Source organism: Triplophysa dalaica, chromosome 21, assembly GCF_015846415.1.
Source record: "Triplophysa dalaica isolate WHDGS20190420 chromosome 21, ASM1584641v1, whole genome shotgun sequence".
Taxonomy (NCBI): domain Eukaryota; kingdom Metazoa; phylum Chordata; class Actinopteri; order Cypriniformes; family Nemacheilidae; genus Triplophysa; species Triplophysa dalaica.
In genome coordinates, this window is record NC_079562.1 from 16,250,150 (window position 1) to 16,273,918 (window position 23,769).

General features: G+C 38.1%; 1 protein-coding gene across 1 annotated transcript in view; it reads left to right on the forward strand.

The window, feature by feature from the left end:
* Positions 1 to 258: 258 nt before the first annotated feature.
* Positions 259 to 23,769, forward strand: part of LOC130410665 (potassium voltage-gated channel subfamily D member 3-like) — a 98,560-nt gene continuing 75,049 nt past the window's right edge. The window contains exons 1-2 of the mRNA XM_056735476.1: positions 259 to 412; positions 1,935 to 3,110. Coding sequence (XP_056591454.1) covers positions 2,008 to 3,110 — 1,103 coding nt within the window. The 5' untranslated portion in view covers positions 259 to 412; positions 1,935 to 2,007. The remainder of the gene's footprint in view (positions 413 to 1,934; positions 3,111 to 23,769) is intronic.

Here is a 23,769-nt window from a genome sequence, read left to right on the forward strand (position 1 = left end):
ATTTAACTATAACATATATTTTATATAAATTATATATATAGTTGATCCATTGAATGTTTAAAAGTGAGGAAGAAAAAGTGAAAAAGAAAGTGAGGTCTAGAGTGAGTTAGTGATTGAGAGAATGGGAGAGTGTGCTGTATGAGAGAGAGAGAGAGAGAGAGAGAGAGAGTTACTGTGCTGTCAGGTGTATGTGGAGTTTGAGTCTTCAGTCAGTCTGTAGGTTGTGCTGCCTGCTGCTGATGGAGAGACTGATGTGAGAATGTCATGTTTCATTCGGAGAGCATCGCTTTGGTTCAGCTGGATGTGTTGATCGATCAGTTTGCGCACAGATCCGCTGGATAACACGCAAGTGTTCATTGCCAGGCGGAATTACTATCACAGGCTGATCCAGTTTTACACCGCGGACTTTTAGGTAAGTATAACGGGCTTTACGTTAAGCAGCAGCGGTCGCATCCTGTCAGGAAAACAATATTATTTACTGCTGTTGTAGTTAACGGTCATGTTTCAAAGCACGAGACAATTGCGGTTTTATTGACGTGACTTAACTCGATGCGTCTAAAGAGCGGCTACATTTAAGTGTCGTATAGAAATAAGGCTTTCTTTCTTCATTTACTATACCAAACTGTTAATGTTTTACTGCACTATATATTATATAAACTTACCCTATAGACGATGACTACCCTTGATTATACCAGTATGTCAAAACATTTTATAAAATGATCGAATAACCTGATTGTCATTTGTCGTAGTTTTTGAAGGTTTCATGTAGATTTTAATTTTAAAGAAAGGCGAACAACTGCACATTTGACTTCTCACAGCGCATGACTCAACAGGTAGCTCATCCAGTCACTGCACATGAGGCTTTTATAAAGATCAAGTTCAGCAAGCTGCCTCTTATTTACTAGTTTTTTTGTTAATTACATTTGTACAATATAGCAATAATATATTTACGTCCTTTAAAGGAGCAGTTCACCTTCAAAATGAAAATTATGTCTTCATTTACTCCCCCTCTTGTCATTTCAAACCTGTATGAGTATATTCTGCAGAACACAAAAGAAGATATTTTGAAGATTGTTGTTAATAGCCACCCATCCGTTTGCATTGGTTACAATCATAGTGAATGGGGGGCTGTGCTGTTGGTTCAACAACATTTTTCTAAATATCTTTTTTTGTGTACTGCAGAAAGTAAGTCGTACTGGCTGTGTAAATGATGGCATCATTTTCATTTTGAAGGTGAACTGCCTCTTTTAAATATTTGTGCATTAAAATAACATCATACATTTTTCTCAATGTTAATTAAGTTAATTAATATAATAGTTACTACATTGTAACGACAATATATTTGACATAATTTCATAAAAAATATATAACAACCAAAATTGAATGCAGATTTTGTACACTGTTTGACAACCTTATGAATGAAATATGATTTATGGTAGACTAAATAGGTATTTTCTTCAAGTACCTAATAAACAAACTGTGTGGTTTCATCTTATATATTATTAATCATGTTATGACAATTAAGTCATTTTTTTGAAGAAACAACCTTTTTAAAAGTGTAGCACTAATACACTGTAATATTAATATAATGATGGGAGAACATGTTAGAGTTTTAAAACAATAATGCTGAAAATTCTTAAAATACCTGCAATGTGCTAAACACATCACAAAATACTACTAGTTGATTTAATGAGATACGATTCATTTCTAGCTTTCAAATGAAATCTAAAATATATGTGTTGTTATTTGGATAATGTCACGATTCATGCCATTGTTTAGGCATGTGTTGAAACAAACAGATTGCAGTGCGATTAATGGGTGCAGAAATAACAAGAGTTCACATTGAGAGTGTTTAAACAGCAGTTTAAACAGAGTGTTTAAACCCGGACATCCTGCAGTTTGACTTATTTTTGTATGATTTCTCTCTCCCAAAGATGATGGCTCATTTTAGAGCGAGGTTCATTTGACGGTGGCGCAACTGACCACAGCCCCTAAGTTCGAGTCACCATGGCAGCTGGAGTTGCGGCATGGCTTCCCTTCGCCCGAGCAGCTGCCATTGGGTGGATGCCAGTCGCAAACTGCCCTATGCCCGTGGCACCCAGGGATCAAAGCAAGAGGCAAGATGAGCTCATCGTCCTGAATGTCAGCGGGCGCCGTTTTCAAACCTGGAGGACTACGCTTGACCGCTACCCGGACACGCTTCTCGGTAGTACCGAGAAGGAGTTCTTTTATAATGAGGAGACCAAGGAGTACTTTTTTGACAGAGACCCAGATTCCTTTCGAAGTGTCCTCAACTTTTACCGCACGGGGAAGCTGCACTATCCTCGATACGAGTGCATCTCAGCCTATGACGAGGAGCTTGCATTTTTCGGCATCATTCCTGAGATTATCGGCGACTGCTGTTACGAAGAGTACAAGGACCGTAAGCGGGAAAATGCTGAGCGACTGATGGATGACCAGGAGGAGAACAAAGACCTCAAACTGCCCAACATGAACTTTCGAGAGACCATGTGGCGAGCCTTCGAGAACCCCCACACCAGCACCATGGCATTGGTGTTCTACTACGTGACTGGTTTCTTCATTGCCATTTCTGTCATCACAAACGTGGTGGAAACGGTCCCGTGCGGTTCCACGCCAAACCAAAAAGATGTGCCGTGCGGGGAACGTTACACCGTGGCCTTCTTCTGCATGGACACAGCCTGCGTAATGATCTTCACCGTGGAGTACCTCATGCGCCTCTTCGCTGCACCCAGTCGCTACCGTTTCATGCGAAGTGTGATGAGCATCATTGACGTGGTGGCCATCCTGCCCTACTACATCGGCCTGGTGATGACCAACAATGAAGACGTGAGCGGTGCATTCGTCACCCTGCGAGTCTTTCGTGTCTTTCGCATCTTCAAGTTTTCCCGCCATTCCCAAGGGCTGAGGATTCTGGGATACACGCTAAAGAGCTGCGCCTCTGAGCTCGGCTTTCTCCTCTTCTCACTTACCATGGCCATCATCATCTTCGCCACGGTCATGTTTTATGCAGAAAAAGGATCCAGCTCCAGTAAATTCACTAGCATTCCAGCTTCCTTCTGGTATACCATTGTCACCATGACCACACTTGGGTAAGTGCGTTCTTATTGCTTTTGCTGGGGGAATCTGTGACCCGTAGTGGGGGGTCAATGTCGTTGGAGGCACAGAGTTGTCTTGGGGCTTGCTGTATGCCTAGTCATTGGGCCTGAGGGAGCGCGTCTATACATTTTTTTATCTGGGCCAAGTATATTTTTACCAGTGGTCCTGGCCAAGTGGGTGACATTTTTACATTTAAAAATTAGCATAAGGCTGTGGTATTTATGTACAGAGAATAGTGTCCTATGCCCAAAACAATCTTTTGCCATTTCATAACTGCTTCATGAGATGGCTAATTTATATTAATACATATTTTGTATCACATTTGTATGTTTTTGTACAATTAGCTTTAACGTCAGTGAAAGTCAGGTTTATGGGTGGAGCTTTATTAGTGCTTTTCTACAAATCATACATTTTTTGTAAAATTCCAATCTGATCTCAAAGGAATTCTTAAATATTTTACGAGGTGGCTATTTAATATGAATTTCAACAATGTGAATCAACCAAAAACATATGAATGGCATTAGACTGGCGCTTAAGCAAATATACTAAAACGTCTGATAAGATTGTCCACATTCATCCGAATTAGTCCCCTTGTAAAATAGTTTCCATGAGGAATTTCTATGAGATTGTATTGAATTGCCTTTTACAAATTTATACAAAATAGAAGCCTCGTAAAAAAGAAACAAATTCTGAAGACATCAAGCTTGTATGACTTGGTGTCAAAAATCATCTGGAAGAAATCTGGAAACAAAAGTTTAGGAAAAATTTAGACCAAAACGAAATATGCCTATTAAGTATTTTGTCTTGTTGTGGCTATAATAGTCATATCATTAAGGAAAATACTGAATCATAATGAACTTATTGGTAGCTTTTGGACAAAATGTAGAAATGTGTATGCCTCACAGTCTCAGTCAGCAAATATTCATGATGCGTAATGATGTTTTTGATAAAACCAAATTACAAGCAAGAAAAGAAGTCATAATTATTTATCATTGACTGAAATTCTATTTTTAGAAAGCCATTGTCCACTTTCTCAAGTCCCTGGTGATGAAGAACAAAGTTACTTTAAATTGAAGTGATGTCCCAGTTACATGCTACAGGTTTCCCTGTCTATGAGCAGTTGATTTACGTCCTTGTTTTATTGCATGTTTATTGTTCTGTGGTGCATAAGTGGAAAATGGACCACAGCCATAATGACAGTGTAGGACTGGCGTAAAGACAAACGCTGTGTCTCCTCAATAGCCCTGAAGGTATAAGTAGCTGTCACGGTGAGTAATAGCCTGTGAAGCTACATCTGCTAACAAATATAAACCTTCATGATATCTATCGTTCACTGCACAGAGAACAGGCCGAATAAGGACAAAAGTGAGGTGGGGTGGACGGTGCTGACGTGGCCTGTATTTGTATGTCCTGGTGTTTAGCTCAAGCTCAAAAGACCTTGAGAAGCCCAGAGAAAAAAAAAGAAACACTCCTGACCCATGAGGTGACATCTGTCTTTTGAAGACTTTTGCTCTATCAAGTTGTTTGACGTCAGGAGTAATGGTATGTAATCTAGCTTTAAATCCTTGCTAATGGTTGATTTTTGTGTATTGTTAATATAATGGCATCTGTAAAAAACAAAAAGCCATCAAAAGGATTTACGATTTACAATTGAAGATATATATTGAATGTGATTTGTTTTGAGACACATGTTAACAGATTGAAAAACGCATGTTTAGGTTTTTTTGTAAATTGTAAATACACTTTGATGTCTATTCGTAGTGTTTATCTGTCATAGGTCATAATGTTTACATATTTTTAATCCCACTGCATAATGAAAACTATTCTATTGCAAAAAAATCATACATGTCCATATGGAAAGACGTTAAACCAATTTAGTCATGTTGTCCTTACATTGAAAAATATCTTGGCTGCAACAATGCTTTTCAGGTTCATAATGTTCTGTTAAATTGATATTTTGAAAACATGTTATTTCTCGACACACCTGTTACTTCTGGCGAACACTAAGACATAAAACCTCCGACAGCTCATAGTCAGGAGGCCTCTAAACGGCGCCCCCCGTTGACCTTTCCAAGCTTAAAAAGGGTTTGTGAATGAACTCGGACACACACGGATCTGTACTGAGTTCCCTGAAGCTTGCGGGTCTCTTGGAGGCCTGACCTCATTTTCTGTACTCAGCAGTGGCTGCATGGGTGAAGCAGGCTGAATTGAACACCATCTGGCACAGAGTGCCTCAACATGTTTGTTGACCCAGAGCTTTCACACCCCTGGTTCTTGGTTTAAGTGGCGTGTAGGCCATCATTTGCCCCTCTTCTTAGTTCAGGCCAGGCTCGCGGGCACAGCAAACACAAGCACCCGCGCGGAAAACGCAGACATAGGTGTTATATGAGTTTGATTAGAGCGTCTCTTATCTGTAAAATCAAGTGGCCATCTAGACAAGTTGCTAACATTATTAAAATTCAGCATCTAATCACACCTCGTAGATTTCTCTTTATGTTAAGGATTTTTGTGCTCCATGGGCAATCATTGCGCTTTTTAATGGTAGTGAATTTTATGTTGATTCCATTGATAATTATGTTATGTCTCATCTAGAGAGGCTCAAATCATCCAAAAGCTTTGCATAAAGTGCATACTTTGTCCTTTGTACGGATAGTTAAACAATCAAAAAAATCTATATAAAAATTTAGTTTCTATCATCATTTATGAATTCAAAACCTGTAAATGACTGTTTCTTCTTTGGAACACAAAAGAAGATATTTTGAGAAATGTGTTTTTGTATTCATGCAATGGAAGTCAATGGGGCCAATGTTGTTTTACCAATATTCTTCAAAATATCTTAATTTGTGTTCTACAGAGGTAGAAAGTCATACAGGTTTGAAATTACATAACTAGGTGAACAATCTCTTTAAAAGCAGGTTGACATTTGTGCATGAAAACATCTGGCAGATGGCATGTATATACAGCATATATATATATATTGTGATGGGGTAAGAGACACGGCAGACACAGAGCAACGGTGAAAGCAACCCCAGTGGGGAATTTAATATACAACATAAAATATACGGTCCCAAAAGGTATCATTCTGGGTGCTCTTAAATAATAATACGCCAGTCCGTGCTCGTGATTGTAGCCCAATCAGTGCTGTTGCCCAGGTGACGCTGATCCCAGGTCAGCTAAGCGTCACATCCCCCTCCAAGTGTCAACCTGGTCTGCCAATCGCTCCTGTAGGCGCCTCGGGAAAATCGTAGGGGTGGGTGGGGAAATGGGGCCTAACATCCCAGCCCATGCTGGCTGGTTGAAAGGCCGACTTAAAGACGGACTTGATCTCCGGCTGGTCCTTAAGTAGAACTCCAGTCCTCGGCAGCGCTCTCGTCCCGCTGAGCCGCTTCTTCCGGCAGCTGGGTCGCACTCTGGCAGCTAAGCAGCGCACTTGGGTGACTCGGGTCGGGCGGCTAGCAGCAGGCTCTGGCAGCTGGACAGCTCTGTCGGGCAGCTAGGTAGGGCTCTCTGTCGGCTTGTCCGCTCATTCTGCTGTCGGGATCAGCCCTTGGTTCGACGCCATCGATCTCTCCGCCTCTCCTCTTCGCCCCCGGGTTCCTCCCTCTTGGGCGGTCGAGTGAGAGAGCGTGTCCGTCCGGTCCGAGATACAGGAAGTACAAGGATTGAAATACTCTTCTCCTACCGGTCTCCTACCTTCAATCGCCCGCATTCTCCACCAACTGTGACGGGGTTAGAAACACAACAGACACAGAGCAACGGCCCAAGCACCCCCAGTGGGGAATTTAACAAACAACATAAAATATACGGTCCCATAAGGTATCATTCAGGGTGCTCTTAAATAATAATCATCAGTCCGTGCTTGTGATAGAAGGTCCTCGTCTCTGCTTCCCTTGCTGTTCTTCCGTCTTCCACTCTGGGGCAAATGGGAACAGCTGTTGTAGCCTCTCGACCCGGGACCTCGAGAGTTCTGTGCACGCGGCCTTAATGCCCGGCTGCTAATCCAGCGCAGGTCAGCTCCGCGTCACAATATCCATATATATCTATATATATACAGTATATATGTACACACACATTTTTATATGCACGGTTGTTCATTTTACGATTTTAGAGGAAGTGCAAAAGGGATGACTTGTTATTGGATGTTGTAGTTAATAAATACTTATTTAATTAATTGTATTTTTTTGCATTCATTCATATTTTAGTATCTACTACTCCTCCACGTTATGACCAAACTATTTTTCCTTTTCTTGAGTTTTTGAAGCTTTTATGTCTGTTGATCTATAGACTTCCCAAAAGTGATGTTGACACACACTGTAGATTTCCAATTTGCATCTGTGCCGAGCCTTTCAATTTCAATTTAGAATATTTCTTTGAATTTCATCAAGTAAGAAACCCGCGTGTACCCTCGTGCCATCTGCTGTGAAGAGGTTTTCCTGCAGTCTCTGTGTAAGACGGTCTCAGAACTGTCCCTAAATTGACAGCTCGGTGAGTGGGGACACCATGGGACTGTTTCTATTTTCCTCTAAGCAGCTGAGGAGATCATAGAGAAGCCATCCAGTGAGACCATAACAGCACAACACAATTCAAATAATTATGAATTCATATATTATTCATCTCCTCGCCGCTGCACTTGTTATTCCAGTCACAAAATCATGGCTATAGTGCTGCGTCTCAGCTGATGTTCATTATAACAGGACCACAGTGTTTTAGAAATGTGTTGAGCTGAATATTTTTTTCAAAACTTACTTAGAGATAAATTCATTAAATAATCTCATTCATTTTTTATCAAAAGTACAGAAAATTATCAAAAATTCCTATTAGAATACTACAAAAGTGGTCCCTATGAACTGTAACATACAGTACCTATAACAAACTACAACAAACAAAGACATCCTTTACTCTGGAAATGATAATATGTAAATAATAATATGTAAATGTAGATTAAAATACCATTTCTGCGGGTAATGTCATCATGATGTAATTTGACTTAAACCCTTGTAAAGATAAGTACATGAAGCATCTGCAATTTTAAGTTTTAAACTGAGATGGCAAAAGAGAGGTAAAAATCATAACAATTTTAAATTGCAAATAATGTTTCTTTAATCTATCTAGTCATGGCATTTATTGATGTTATTTTAAGCCTGCCACTAGTTCTCACATGTCTGGTGACCAAACCTCATGACGTCAAACCTATCTGAGTATCAGATGATGAATAACTGGGCATCCGTCAGTCTTTGGGAACAGCTGTTACAAGTTGTAACATCTGTTACCAGATTTGACCAGTTTCTTTTAGGATTTAGATTATAAAATTATGCAGACAACAAGTGCAAAACAAAACGTCATTTTACATAATGTCTCTGCTATTCTTTAAATATTTTCGACTAATAATGTGAAAAACTGTAATATTACAGAATGGTCCTTTTTTCAGATATTTCAAGTATTTTTTGAAATACATTCAAAACTGTAAAATTGCAGAAACGACAAAAAAATTCTAAGAAAGCCAGGAAAAATTTGTATTTGATGTACTCTGTAATATCAGGTGTGTTTTATGATGCTGTGTGTAAAGTGTGTGCAAAAACAATGCTAGGAAATACTGTTGTATAGAATTTTGCCCTGAATCTGTATCAGGTAAAATTGAATCGGTCTTTATGCCTTACTAGATTTTCCTTGTTCAGCTTCAAGCCACAGTCTATGCTGCGCAACTTTGTCTTTTTGACAGAGGAAAAGACAAAGTTTTTATCATATCTTTTTTATAAAATCATATATTGAAATGATCAATATAAAATATGATCATTTATATTCTTGACAGATAACACTGAGACATGTTTAATTAAACAATTTCCCCATAAGATGTACTAATAATGTTTATTGTTGATAAATGGGGTGCTATTGTACCTTTAAAACATAAATATGCAAATGACCTCTTATAATTCCCAGGTTTTTGGAATATGAAAAAGTAACGATGATTCATGAGTTGCTGGATTGCTGTTAGTTAAGTTGTTATTGATGCTTCACAAACTTTGAAGGTTAGACTGAAATAATCAGAGATCTTTCTAAAAAATAATCTTCTATTCTTCAGATGGGCACTCATTATTAGTTATATACAGATTGGAATAATAGTGTTTTCTTATTTTTTTTAGTTTAACAGTAGTATTATCTCTCCCATTTTCTTTTTACCTCACAGCGACTGAATTTACATTTTTAATCTGAAAATGTGTTGGTATCAATTTGTTATCAGAACGTTTTTGAAACTTAGTTTTCTATAAATGTATTTGGAGACACAAGAAATATTTTTTTCCGGAAAATGTGTGTTCTCATCGTACATCACACTTTTTTTATTTTATTTGGCAAGATCAGTGAAATAATATTTTTTCATGACATGACCCCAGTCCAACTCTTCTAATCTCTTTTAGTCACCTAAAGTAATAAATGTCAAGGTTTCTTTCCATTGACTTAGTTTAGTTTAACCGAACCATAAAAGCTGAAACGTAAAGAAATGTCAGGGTTGGAAAGGTCTAAATTGAAAGTCAGAGCAGTGTCACAGTTTACAGTTAGCAATAATGAGACATAGAGTCATGGCCACACTTCTAGAACTGTCAGGTGTTGTGGAGCAGAAAGATTGATGGTCGCTGCTTATATCTTTTGAAGGTTGATTGATGTTGAGGCTACGACTTTTCAAACTGCCTGGAGACTATTTAGGGCTTCTGCCTGCTCTCACTCTAAAAGTATTACTAAATGATTTTTTCCTTCAATCTCTCAATTCTTTTGAGGAAAATATCTAGGGCATACAGATCTGTACCATCAGACCGAACACATGTACTAGCTGAGGTGAGCTGAAAGGCAGATTTTATTAGGAATATGTTCGACTCCAAAAGTAAAATGGTTTGTGAGTAGTCTTTGTTGATGTTTAAGAAAAGTCCAATATTCGATTTGCATCTCCGATAAAAATAAAGTTGACTAAAATGGTCTGTCACTGAGTACAATCATTCATCAGGTCCTTAATTTACTATCAGCATTACAAGCAGATAACATTGAATGAAGCACATTTGAAGCGTAGAGAGTTTTAGTTTTCAGCTGACAGTTTTCATCTGGACTTTGATCACCTGTGCATTTGAAATCTCTGCTGTGTCACAGCTGGCCGACGTTATCAAGACAAATGGAAGCCAGTGATGGAACACACAACAAACCGACAGCATGATCCAGGTGCATCCTTGGGGCTAATGGCTTTTATTAGCGACAGTGAGTTGATCCTTTATCTACTTCTAGAAGAAAGGCTGCGTGCTATTTTGGACCCTCTCTCTCTTTCTTGGCTTCTTTGTGGTCAGCACTGTAAGGATATTGCTTTGTTCTGTGGCAGTCATTGGGTCTGCAGTTACAATGGCTCATGTGTGTAAATCAGACGACACGTCGGCCCTTTAAATGGCACGTCTATCTGCAATCGCTGCCCTCGTCTGCTCTGCGAGACCCCTCACAGCTCACAATTAAACTCTGATGAGATCCAGATGCTCTCAAAAGAAAGCCGATATCACATTTATCAGGACCTGAAACTGATATTTTGCTGTCAAGTCCTGAACTGAAGAGAACGGCCCTTGACTTTTAATTTTCAAGGTCTCCTGATCCTGAAAAGCAGGTGAAAAAGATGAAAGCACCTGTGAGATACTGTAGCATGAAACGTGGATGAAAGTTTTCTTGCTCACAGGGGATTTTATGCATTTCATTTAAAGTATAGTTCACCCAAAAAATGAAAGTTCTGTCATCATTTATTCTCCTTATTGTCATTTCAAACCTGTATGAGATTCTTTCTTCTGCAGAACAAATAAAAAAGTATATTTTGAAGAATGTTGTTAACCAAACAACGGAAGCACCCATTGACTTGCATTGGTGTCCATACAATTGAATTGAATGGGTACTGCTGTTGTTCAGTCAACAACATTCTTCAAAAGATCTTCTCTTGTGTTCTGGCGTAAAAAGTCTTACAGGGTTGAAATGACAAGCGGGTGAGTCAATGATGACAGAATTTTCATTTTTAGGTGAACTGTTATTTTAAGTATCAACTTACTCTCAGATGTTTCACCTTAAAATGCGTAGGAGAAAAAGATGAATAAGTGATGAATAAGACAATTTTTATACATGAGAATTAAAATTAATGTAAATTGTAGAGGTACAATCATCTGGATTTGGGTAATTTTGATATGAAATGAGGGATAATCATATTTTGATTCCTTGATTGCTTTGATTGCAGACTGGGCAAATTTGAGCTTTGTTGAGATCTCTTCTGAAACTCCAATGGAGACATTTGTGAGATTTCTGGGTCTTTTCTCATGAGAAATATCTGAGACACAGGAGACTAAAGAGGCCACATATTTCCTATGGCTTATGTGTAGAGCATGGTGCTAGCAATTCCAAGGTCATGGGTTTGATCACAGGGATTGCAAAGACTTGGATACTAATGTATAGAATAATTCAAAGTAAGTCACTTTGAATAAAAGTGTTTAGCAAATGCATAATAGGTAAATGTAAAAACACATACTGGCTGCACCCAAATACCAATTGCTCTACTTAGACTTGACTACTTTCATGACGTAATTCCTGTTTTTGCCCAAGTGTTCTAGTGGCCGTGAAGATCCCAATTGAGGATGTATTATCTTTAACCCAATGGGACACACATAGCAAGTGCAAACATGTAATTAATGTGGTGTTTCTAATTATATGATAAAAAACAGTTCTACAAAATACATAACCTTGTTTTTTACCAATAAAATGTGCAACACTTTACGTTTTACAACCAAGTTATCTGTAATATATAGTTATATGGTCAAGTCTCATATCTTATTCCCCTTAAGAGCCAGTTGCGCTCTCCCATGGCGGATTGGCTATTTACACTGCAGTATTGTAAGAGCAAAGACTGGACGCTTCTCCAGAGAGGAAACGCATCAGGTCGTGCATGAGCTCCATCAAATCGCGTAAGCAGACCATTCATAGGACAAGCCGTATTATATCTTTATGTACACAATTATTATCTTTTAAATTGTTATACATTTTTTTTATTTGGCATGTTTGTACTTGCACACTTGCACACCAGGAATATTACACTGAATGCTCATTTGCACTAATGGACTACTCTCATAACTGCATTACCTCATCTACTGCACTGTAACTTTCATAACTGCATTACCTCGTCTACTGCACTGTAACTTCAATAACTGCACCAACTTCTCTGCTGTACTGTAACTCATCTATTGCATTACTGCATCTATTGCATAACTAACTGCATCTACTCATCTATTGCACTATAACTTCAATAACTGCATTAACTCATCTACTGCACTGTAACCTTAATAACCGCAATAACGCATCTACTGCACTGTAACCTTAATAACTGCATTAACGCATCTACTGCACTGTAACTTCAATAACTGCATTAACTCATCTACTGCACTGTAACTTCAATAACTGCATTAACGCATCTACTGCACTGTAACTTCAATAACTGCACTAACTCATCTACTGCACTGTAACCTTAATAACCCCATTAACGCATCTACTGCACTGTAACTTCAATAACTGCATTAACTCATCTACTGCACTGTAACCTTAATAACTGCACTAACTCATCTACTGCACTGTGACCTTAATAACCGCATTAACGCATCTACTGCACTGTAACTTCAATAACTGCATTAACGCATCTACTGCCCTGTAACTTCAATAACTGCACTAACTCATCTACTGCACTGTAACCTTAATAACCGCATTAACGCATCTACTGCACTGTAACTTCAATAACTGCACTAACTCATCTACTGCACTGTGACCTTAATAACCGCATTAACGCATCTACTGCACTGTAACTTCAATAACTGCACTAACTCATCTACTGCACTGTAACTTCAATAACTGCATTAACTCATCAACTGCACTGTGACCTTAATAACCGCATTAACGCATCTACTGCACTGTAACTTCAATAACTGCATTAACGCATCTACTGCCCTGTAACTTCAATAACTGCACTAACTCATCTACTGCACTGTGACCTTAATAACCGCATTAACTCATCTACTGCACTGTAACTTCAATAACTGCACTAACTCATCTACTGCACTGTAACTGTATAACTGCATCTACTCATGTATTGCACTATAACTTCAATAACTGCATTAACTCATGTACTGCACCGTACCCTTAACAACCGCATCAACTCATCTACTGCACTGTAACTTTAATAGCTAATGTCTGCAACTAATGCACACTCAAGTCACCTGCACTATTGTATAGTCTATATTGTTATCTGTTCATAACCACCTGTACATTAATGTTCACAGTATATAGCCTTCTGTTTATACTGTTCATAGTACATACCGACTGTCATATTTTCATAGTACATGCCCATTGTAAAGTATTTTCCTAATATTGTATTCTGTATTTATTCACACTGTATATCCTGCACTTAATAATTGCACTTCTGGTTAGACCTAAACTACTTTTCTTTACACCATACTTGTATATGTGTAATGGGAATAAAGTTGAATCTAATCTAATCTTATCTTGTGAGCTGCTGAGCTTCCCTCTGTCTAATAATTAAAGTGAAAGCGCGTTCATTTGCAGGGCGGGAAAATGACAACTGCGTAGGGCTGAAATTAGCAAAAGCACTTGTTTCGCTGCATCGCGCCGAGTGTACTATATGGCCCAGTGTGGGTTTAGTGTATATTAAGGGCACTGCACTTACTGACCTGCGCTCTAACTTCCATCACGCGCTCTTTAGTGGCCAAGACAGCAAGTGGAGGTATTTGGACGAAGCCACTGTCTATCCATTGACTGTCTTATGCATCTGATTCAAAACTGTCAGGCAGTAGCAGAAAATAATCATTTCCAATCTGATTGGCTGGCCTTATGCAACCTCTGGGACCAGCCCACCTGGAAGCATAGGTGCATTTATGAGATACAATCCAAGGATTTTTACATCAAATGTGTTAATAGTAAAAAAAGTATAGTATAGTAAAAGTGCAGTAGGCTACATATCGTACCAAGTTAAGTGAGTATAATAATAGTAAAAACATCAATGACAACTTGCCAAACAGTTACAATGTGTATTTGAAACGTATGTGCAATTCCCTGAGATCTCTTACCACTGAGCTATAGGAAACTGAATGAATTTAATAAAAAGATCACACAAACTTTCCAGTTGTGATCAGAGGCTTGGATCCCATTCTATTCATCTTAATAAATGTGTTCAAGTATTTCAGTCGCTTTTAATAAAAGGTAAATATATATTAAGCTTTTGGCATTCCATTTCTAATATGCAAATGAGTGAAAGCACGCCACTGTACATGCTGCGATGTGAAAACACATGCTGCTGTAATCAGCTTATTTTACACAAATTCAAGGATGCATCAGACAAAATGTGTTGGACATGGTCCTAATTCTTCTCCAATTTGTAATAATATAATTATTTGTTAGATAATTGCTGTCATCATTAACAGAAAATAACAAACAAAAAACATCTGTAATTGCATATATTAATTGCACCAGTTTGTGAAGTATAAATGTAATGGATAATGCAATGTAAGTCGCTTCGGATAAAAGCATCTCTCAAATGCGTAAATGTAAATGTCAAAATGTTCACTATAAATGAAGATGAGTAAGAGCTGGAAAAAAGTCTTGAGAAATCTTTGACATTCTAATAAAACAACACAGCAGACAATGCTCATTAATTTTGTCCTTTCACTCGGTTGGAAAGCCTTTTGTTCCCGCGACAGGTTCTCTGAATGCGGCGTTATTTATCTGAATGAATGGAGGGTGAACTCAAACAAAAAAGACAATAGTGGAAAATGACATGCTGCCATGAAACAGCATTTTTTAAATGAACAAATAAGTGTAATTACTTCTCTGCGCTCCGTTGACATTGAAGAAGAATGCAATCTTTTATTCTGAAGTCTCTATTACCCCTGCAGAGACCTTTCAGCCGGAGCAGGAACGTTTAGAAGATTCATGCCTTTGGGCAAGAACGTGCACATCTATGACTGAGACACCCCCAAAAGACCCATTTGTCCTTGAGCCAATGAAAAGAGAGAATGTTAGAATACTCAAGCTAAACTATAGACTTATATAGCAAACTGAGAACAATGTATCATTTCAAGACAAAAACTTTAAGATCATTTTGTTTGATAAATTCCCACAATGGTTTCCCGTTTGACATCGCATGAATGTTCCATAGCTAAGTTTGGGTGGCTCTGAGGGCTCTGAGGATTTGTTGACGTGAGCACGGTGAAAAATTCTCATATGGTCTACGGAGAAAACGCCAAAGAACTTCAAAGGACTTCATTCATCACTGCCAGGTTCAATTAGAACAGGATTCTAATCTTAACACTATTCAGAGCAGTTTCCGGCTCCCACAGATTCTCTCTGCTATGAATATAATTGGGCAGATTGGAGCAGGAGGTTAGGATGAGCCGACATATCCGCCTTTTCTGGCCAGTTACAAAACACTGCAAAATTTTACACCATAATGATTCCCTTCCCATTAGAAGTGCGTGCATGAGTGGATAGAGCCGTGTGAAGTTCATGAGATGTGGAGTTGAAATGAATAGTGAAAATGAATATGTGGTCATTATTTAGTCACCCCTGTGTTGTTCTAAATTCTGAAAGACAAAATTACAAAATTTGCAAAAGGGTTCTTTAATTTAAGGGCCACATATGGCGCGAGTACGTGTTTTTTTGTGTCTTTGGTGTGTTATAATTTACTCATGCATGAATTATACACGTAAAATTGCTCAAAATAAGTGTAGGAACAAAAGATCAATTCTATCTAAAAGCGAAAAGTGTGTCATCTTCAACATCACACAAAACAGATGAATGTTTGTTTTGCAGTATAAGCGGAGGTTATAAAAGCACATCATTTGATTAAATATGATAAACGTGATATTACAAAATATACTATTAACAAACTATTAAAATATGAATAAAACACATAAACAATGACCTGAACTGAGGTGACTTTCTGTCCCTGTCTGAACTCAAAACTTCCTCCTGGTGAACATGGAGACTGATCCAGAGTTTGTGATTAGATTTTGTTTCTTTGCCTTCGGACAGTCAGCTTCTCATGACAGTAAAATTCTGTTCTGAATGCTGAACCCGTTCTCCTCTGCCGCACTGACACTAGATCAACACTTTAAAGTCAAAAAGCACTTGACAAAAACATAATGCACCGAGATCAAAGACCACACAACACAATATAATATTTCATAATATAATATGTGCACTTGCCACCAGCAAGGCATGGGGTGGAATTACAGTTACAAGTTGCAATAAATCACCCTCAGTATAATCTTTCAAAATCACAGACATCCATGAGATTCTGAACAAATTTAGCCAGCAACATCAAATATTCGGATAATGCGACCTCTGGAAGCACTTCATACATTATGCAAATCAGGTACGGTGCATGCACTCTTGAAATAATCTTTGCTGAATGAGATTTGCACGCTATAATTTCACATCATGCAGACCGATTCTGACTGTTGGTTATGAGCTGAAATACTACACTGGGACTCTACATCACACATATGGATATTTATTCAGTTACAGTATAATCTCCTTTTCCATCATATACTGTAGATTCATTTAAAGAATTACTCTTGCCATGGAAGAATCAAGAATCAAAAAAACAATTACAAATGAATGATATTTACATTACATAAACTCCCATTGTAGTAAAATTACTTCATCATATTTTCTGTTGAACACAAAAGAAGACATATGGAAGAATGTAGGACAGCAAACAGTTCTAAGGGACTTTTGACTACCATTGTATTTTTTCCTACTATGGGAGTCAATGGGGGGGAAAATCTGTCTGGTTATAAGCATTCTTTCAAATATCTTTTTTTGTGTTCATCAGAACAAAGAAATGTACATAGATTTGGAACAACTCGAAGGTGAGTCAATGATGACAGAATTTTCAGTTTTGGGTGAAGTGTCCCTTTAAAGTCAATAACAAGAGATGTAGTAGTTGTTTTCTGCCCACAGAGTGATGAGAACAGACAATGCTCCTATTTTGTGTAACAACCAATCACTGATGACTAGAGAAACACAACTTCAATGACACAAACAAAATGCTTTCTGTTTTTTGCTTGATCTTATTATAGCCTAATGCTCTTTTTGAGCATAAAGATCTAATGTTCCTCAAAAAAATGTCAAGACGATTGTTTTTCATCATGCATCAATTCGATTCTCCTTCATCACAGGTCATGCAAAATCAGATCAGGATATTTTGTAAATTGCATTTGGGCGAGCGAGTCATCCATTTTAAAGGCGAATTCAGGCCCAGTAACCAAGCGACTCGTCCTTGGCTAAATAAATTCGCTCTCACGTTTGTATGAACAGCAGCGTGACTTAGCTCGGCTAAATGTACCATATTGATCTCAATCTCCCGTATTCCTCCATTTGGAGTGTAATTGTCAGACAACAAGAATTAATTTTGACGTGAGAGATGGCATTATGTGAAATTGCCTTTTGTATAGAGAGGCCTTAACAAATAAACAGTAATTCTCATAGGCCCTTCGTAGCCTTTGAAGGAGAATTGTTATGCAGGTCTCATTTCAGAAGTACCCGAAGATGCAATTGCTTTATGCAGAGGAGCTTCGCTCCGGAATACACAAATCGAAGCATTTTCATTCACTTTCACCTCTTAGTGTTGCAGCTTTGGGGAAATGTGAAAATCTCTCATTACCCCACAGTTTATAGACATGGATTAGGTACAAGATGTTAAGTGCTAGGAGCTTTTATTTTGCTGAATGCTGTTTTCGTGACTCCTGTTACAGTGCCATGTTGTGCGAGTGATCCACTTGCTTCTCAGCAATTTACACAAAAAATATTCATAGTACATAAGTAAACCAAAAAGTGAATGTGTGAAAATGTGTGTAATATACTTTTCTTTCAAAAGAGACTGTTTTTAACACTGTGGCACTACCTGGTTCATGATAATAGACTACAGACATACCCTTCAACATCTGGGTTCCAAAATCCGTGATCACGTTCTCTCTTGGTCACGTTCTGTGGGTGAGTCTTCCACAGTCTTTCACCGTATAGCACACTTGCATCTGTGAGACGACTTTGTGATGTATGCCTTCTTTTTTCAATTGTTTGCTCATCTGCAATACTTCTCTGGGATTTCTCCTGTCAGATATTATTTAGACATCTCAAAGATGTCTGTAAGATGTTCATGATTTAGAATGTATGTAAAACTGCATTTTCTATGACGTTTATCAGATGTTTCTACACAATATCTTATGGATTTTCTATCTGAGATGGGTGCTAAAGTCTTTTCAGCTTTTGGTTTAAAATGTATTTTGGAAGAAACCTGGCCACGTTCAAGGGGGTTTAAAGATGAAGATATATATCTTTTTTTTTCTTTGATATCTTGTATGTTCATATATTAATGAAAGGAAAATGGGGAAGTAATATTTTATCAAAGTTATTTTAATATCTTTTGTGAAAATTATAAAAACACACTTTGGTGGGAAAGGGTTAATATGCAAGAAACTATATATTCCTGACTATATACAGTATATACTATATATATTCCTGAGATTAAACAATAGCTGACACCAGTTGTAAGGTAAAACTGTTTAACATAAAATGTAATATATGTTTATAAGTTAATTATACATAGTACCAGTGTACATTTTGTTTTGTAGTACAGACAAAAGCAGTAATGTTTATGGCCAGTGGTGCTGAGATATTGATCTTCCACATGGTGTGTCAAGGAAAGTTTTTCTATTTTTGTCGGTTAAAAATAGAAAAGCCCCCCCTCCTCCTCACCTGCTGAAGAGACATATGTGCAGGTAATGAGGTCACCAGCTTCCATCTGTTCTCAGTGTGTAAACATCAACATTACACCAACTCCCTGTTCGACTAACACTTTAAATTGATATTGGATAGATCCGAGGAAGGGTTTTTGCCCAAATTTGAACGCAAAATGTTTATTAAAAGTGTGCCGATGTAATACACTCTCCCAATTTAAATCTTTTGTGAATAACTATGGTCTTGGGCTAGTAACCTCCTTTGATGTTGGTCTGTGGGATTTTGCCAGATAAAATGTTCCTATAGTTTCAAATATATTTTGTGTGGATGTATTCTAGCGCGAAAACTCAGTTGCTTGTGACTGGTTGTTAGGGTGTTGCTATGCGGTTGCCTAGCATGCTTTGTAACTCATGCACGGAGGCGGTTGCTAGGTGGTTACCTACTGGATGAAAAGAGTCCACTCGAAAATCTCTATGATATTCTGGTAAATATATAGGCTAGATATCTCCTTTGATGTTGGTCTGTGGGATTTGTTCTACCACTTTATCTTCTACCAGATAAAAATCTTGAAGAAAGTTAAAGTAAAAGCAAATTTCCTCAAGAAAGCCACATAAAGTACTGTGAAGTGAAAGTCATGCGTGTGGCTCAGACAATACAGGACAGCTTTAATGTTTAAGGTCAGAAGTTTGTTTAAATATGTTACGGACAGTGATGCTTGGCATTACAAATATCCAGCTTTAAATCAGATAGAACTGATGTTGGTTAGAGATATTTACAGTGCCCTTATATTTCTAAGACAGCTACTTATGTTGTAAATTATGATACTGTCATCATTTTTTAAACCCTGAATTATCTTCTGAATCACTTCATTCATTTAGATTTTACAAATATTCTAATGGCCTGATTTGATGTTAAAACATATTGACAATAATATACTTTCATGTCTTCATTTAGATGCATTCTCGAAATATAAAGTGAAAGCACATCACCCTAACAATCTTAAGTCATGCATTCTAAAACACATCGTTCTTGACTGGTGCTGTTATTACACTTCATTTAGCACATCAATCATTTTATTAGGACTTATTTCTAATGTACATTATTGATCGATAGATTTATTCCCTTGAACTTTTTTATGATTGATTCACTTTTCCTGATTCGTGTACCTCTTAAAATTACATTAAACCTTGCATGCAGGTAATGATTTTGTTTGGATTAGTGTTACTGCAAGATGCCATGTATGTCCAAGATGTCCTGACAGATTCCATTAACCATGTGCTTGTAGATTCTACTCAGTGTTATTTTTCTTAATAGCTTCAACAAATTAATAAAGTTAAAACAGAATTAAATGAAATGATAACTCAAAGATAAACTGTAGGACAGCGTCTTTCATCCGGCATTAAGTTTGACTTGATTCCTGATTAAAGTTATACAATCTATATACATGCATAAAGTACTTTAGGGATGCATCAAATGTTCGTCAACTGATATTATTGAAGAATTTTTTTATACATGTCCTGTGCACTGTGTAAATCAGTAATCCCCCTTTGAAAAGTAAAATTTTAAACAATATCTCAATGTACGCAAAAACTATTTTCAAAATGTCGACAAGACTAAGATTTATCTTAGCATCTGTTTAACTTATAACATGAAAGTAAGGTGAATAATATTACTTAGAGAACAACATTTTCAGTTTAACTCAAATTTGGAAGATGCAACAATGAGGAGATCCCATAAAAGTCTCTTGAGCAAAGCTTAATCTTAAACTAAAAACGTCTAATTTACCAAGAATTCAACCACAGGTGAGTCTAATTATTCATTTCACAGGTGTCCAGCAGACAGTTGCCCAGAGGAATGGAAAATCAAACAAGAGATCTCCTTCTCATCTCACATCTTTCTCCTAGACAGAAATCAAAAGTGAATATCAAAACGAGAGATAAAGTTAATCTCATCTAAAGTTTCATAAGAGATCTCAGTAACATCTCACACTGTGCTCAGATTATTCCCCTTAGCTAGAGACTCTTAACCCATCTTACATTCATCTCCCCTAAAGTTTCATAAGAGATCTTCATAACATCTCACACTGTGCTGAGTGTAAGTTTCTAGCTAACGTCTGTAATCTGAGCACAGTGTGAGATGTTACTGAGATCTCTTATGAAAGAGGAGATAAATGTGATAATGTAGGAGACTCTATCCAAAGTGAAAAGTCTGAGCACAGTATGAGATGGTATAGACATCTCTTATTTAACTTTAGAGGAGATACATGTGAGAGTGTTTGACTCAGGAGTGTAAGAAGCATGAAACGCAAGCAAGTCTCTATTTGATGTTCATGTAACCGTTATTTAACCCTGGTAAATTTAAACCCATACCAGGCCCGGGACCCTCTCTCTGGGACAGCACGCCAAATAAGCCTACTATCCTTCACTTATCATTCGTAGTTATTATCTGCGAGTCGAACTCGAGAACCTGTTGAACTGTTGAATGTTAATTCATTCAGTTCATCTTCCTGTTAGGAGTAGCAAGTTCAACTGAAATTCACGCTCTTACATTCTAAATTGTCCACAATCCAGTCGTCCACTTGCGTTCGTGTAAATAGCAGGTCCAAATGGAGCCACGGTCTCAGAACACGAACTGTTGCATTGTTAACCTTCAGATCCCCTCTCAGAGCGCCTCTCAGAACAGACTATCATCCATAATCGACCTGTTTGCTGACTTGTCGGAGCTCTCCAAACCAAAAATGATTGTACTTAACCCCCATACCTTCCTGCGTTCGGTCTATTTGCCCTCTCCTCCACCCCTGAGAAACTACAGACGCCGCAGACGACTAGAGGTAATGGGACGTAGAGAGGCCGGAGACGTTCTGTAATCACAAGCGTGCTCACAGGAAACAAGGGCGTTAAATCAAGCTCAGGTGGCTGATGAAGGGATTGCGATTGTCGGCTGGATCTATTTTGTGTTGCCGGATGTCCACTCGCTAGAACAGCGACCACAGGATTGATGAGCGGGAGGGAGCCTCTCGTTCCCGTCCCCCCGAGGGCGCGTGATTATTTGCGCCACCTCAGCTGCAGGGTTTCTGTATGAATAAAAATTGGGCAGCTGCTATCTTTGACTCCCTTGAGCACTTCGGTTTTGATACTGTAACTGTCCATTCAGTCACCACAAATCATCTGGCCGCAAATAAGTGAAGCCTTGGCGCTTTTAACGCACAATGAAGTATGACATTACGGTACAATTAGAGCAATTTTCCCAGCTGTAAAGCCCTGAACGTATTCAGTAGCAGACCATAACGCCCAAGAAATGTTATGCATGTGGGTCATGTTCTCGTCTGCCTTAATCAGTGTCTATATATAATCTCTGTCAAAGTGGTGTTTAGGGCTCTCTCCTGTGTGCTAATCATTTATTCGGAGATGGAAAGGGAGGTGAAGATATTCAGAGGGTGCTTCTGTGGTGTAAATGTAGGGCTGGGCTGTTAGCTGGGGTCAGATTATTATATGGTTAGGAATGGAAACTTACACAACTGAAAGCTTTGCATCTGGTTATAAGAAAAGTATATGTTAGGTTCTGTTTAGGCTATTTCACACTGAAAATAACAACCTGAGGTTGACTGTTTGATACAAGCAAACATTTTACAAATGGAAACTGAACGGGGTGGTATGTGTCAAGGGATGGATTCACATAAACATAAAAATGTTGTCAATTTTTTCACTCTCAATCATGTCGTTCAAAACCTGTTTATGACTCTTTCATCTGTGGAATGCGAATGAAGATATTTTGTGTCTATACTATGGACATCAACACAGGCTTATGTTGCTAGGTTACCAACGTTCTTCAAAATATCTTCTTTTTTTCTGCATAAGATAGAAAGTGAAACAGGTTTAGAATGACTTAAAGGTTAAGCAAATGATGAAACCATTTTCATTTTGGGGTGAAAAATCCCTTTAAGTCATTGTGAACTGGCCTTAATACAAAAAAAGACGCGCAATGAGATCCATACCCATAATTACTTTAAGTGGGCTCACCTCAAAATGACATCCAAATGCATGAACAAGATTAAAGAAGGACGTGTTCCTCAGACATCTTGAGTGGTAGGTCACAAGGTGGATTGGCATGCCGGTTCTTTTTGGCACCCCACTGCTCCTCCACGTCATTCCAGGAAAACGTCAGAATGCAAATAAGGTTAATGTGTGAACCCAGTGTGACTTCAGCTATCATGCGCCACCAATGGGTCCACATCACTGAGCTGATTTGAAGAAAGAGCTGAAGCGGTGAAAGGCGCCAGCATCAAGGTTATGTTTGATGCTGCAGTCACGGTCTGTCAAACTACTGTTGCAGTGATGCGATACGAGTCATTGCCTAACAAACCATCCCTGGTGAAGAAATATAGAAAAGCATAACTGCAAAGCATCACAGATATTCTAATGGATTCAGTGGTTATTTCCTGGCAGATATTAAAAAATGAAACATCTTTAAGCGACCTGTTGATCACTTGTTGAAAGTGTTATATCCCACTGGAATATGTCTCATTGCACGAATACTTATGTTGTCTTAAAACCGTCTACCAGAAAAGAGCATTTTTTTCTTCTACTTTTAAGTTTAGATGAGACCGTGCATACCTTGTTTTTAGAGATTTATTATAAACATTCAGGATTTTGTTCACAGACAGTCTACAGTGTAGATGTTGGAGTTGTTCGTTACCTTGAAACATCTTCTCTGCAAACGTCTCATGCAACGCTGTTAATGTTTTATAAGAAATTAGACGGCTTGTTCAAATTAAATGAGGAGGGATAGCGCAGACCAACTAATGCCTGACAGCGTAACCTTGTCTCAGATGGAATTAATGCTGCGTTTTTA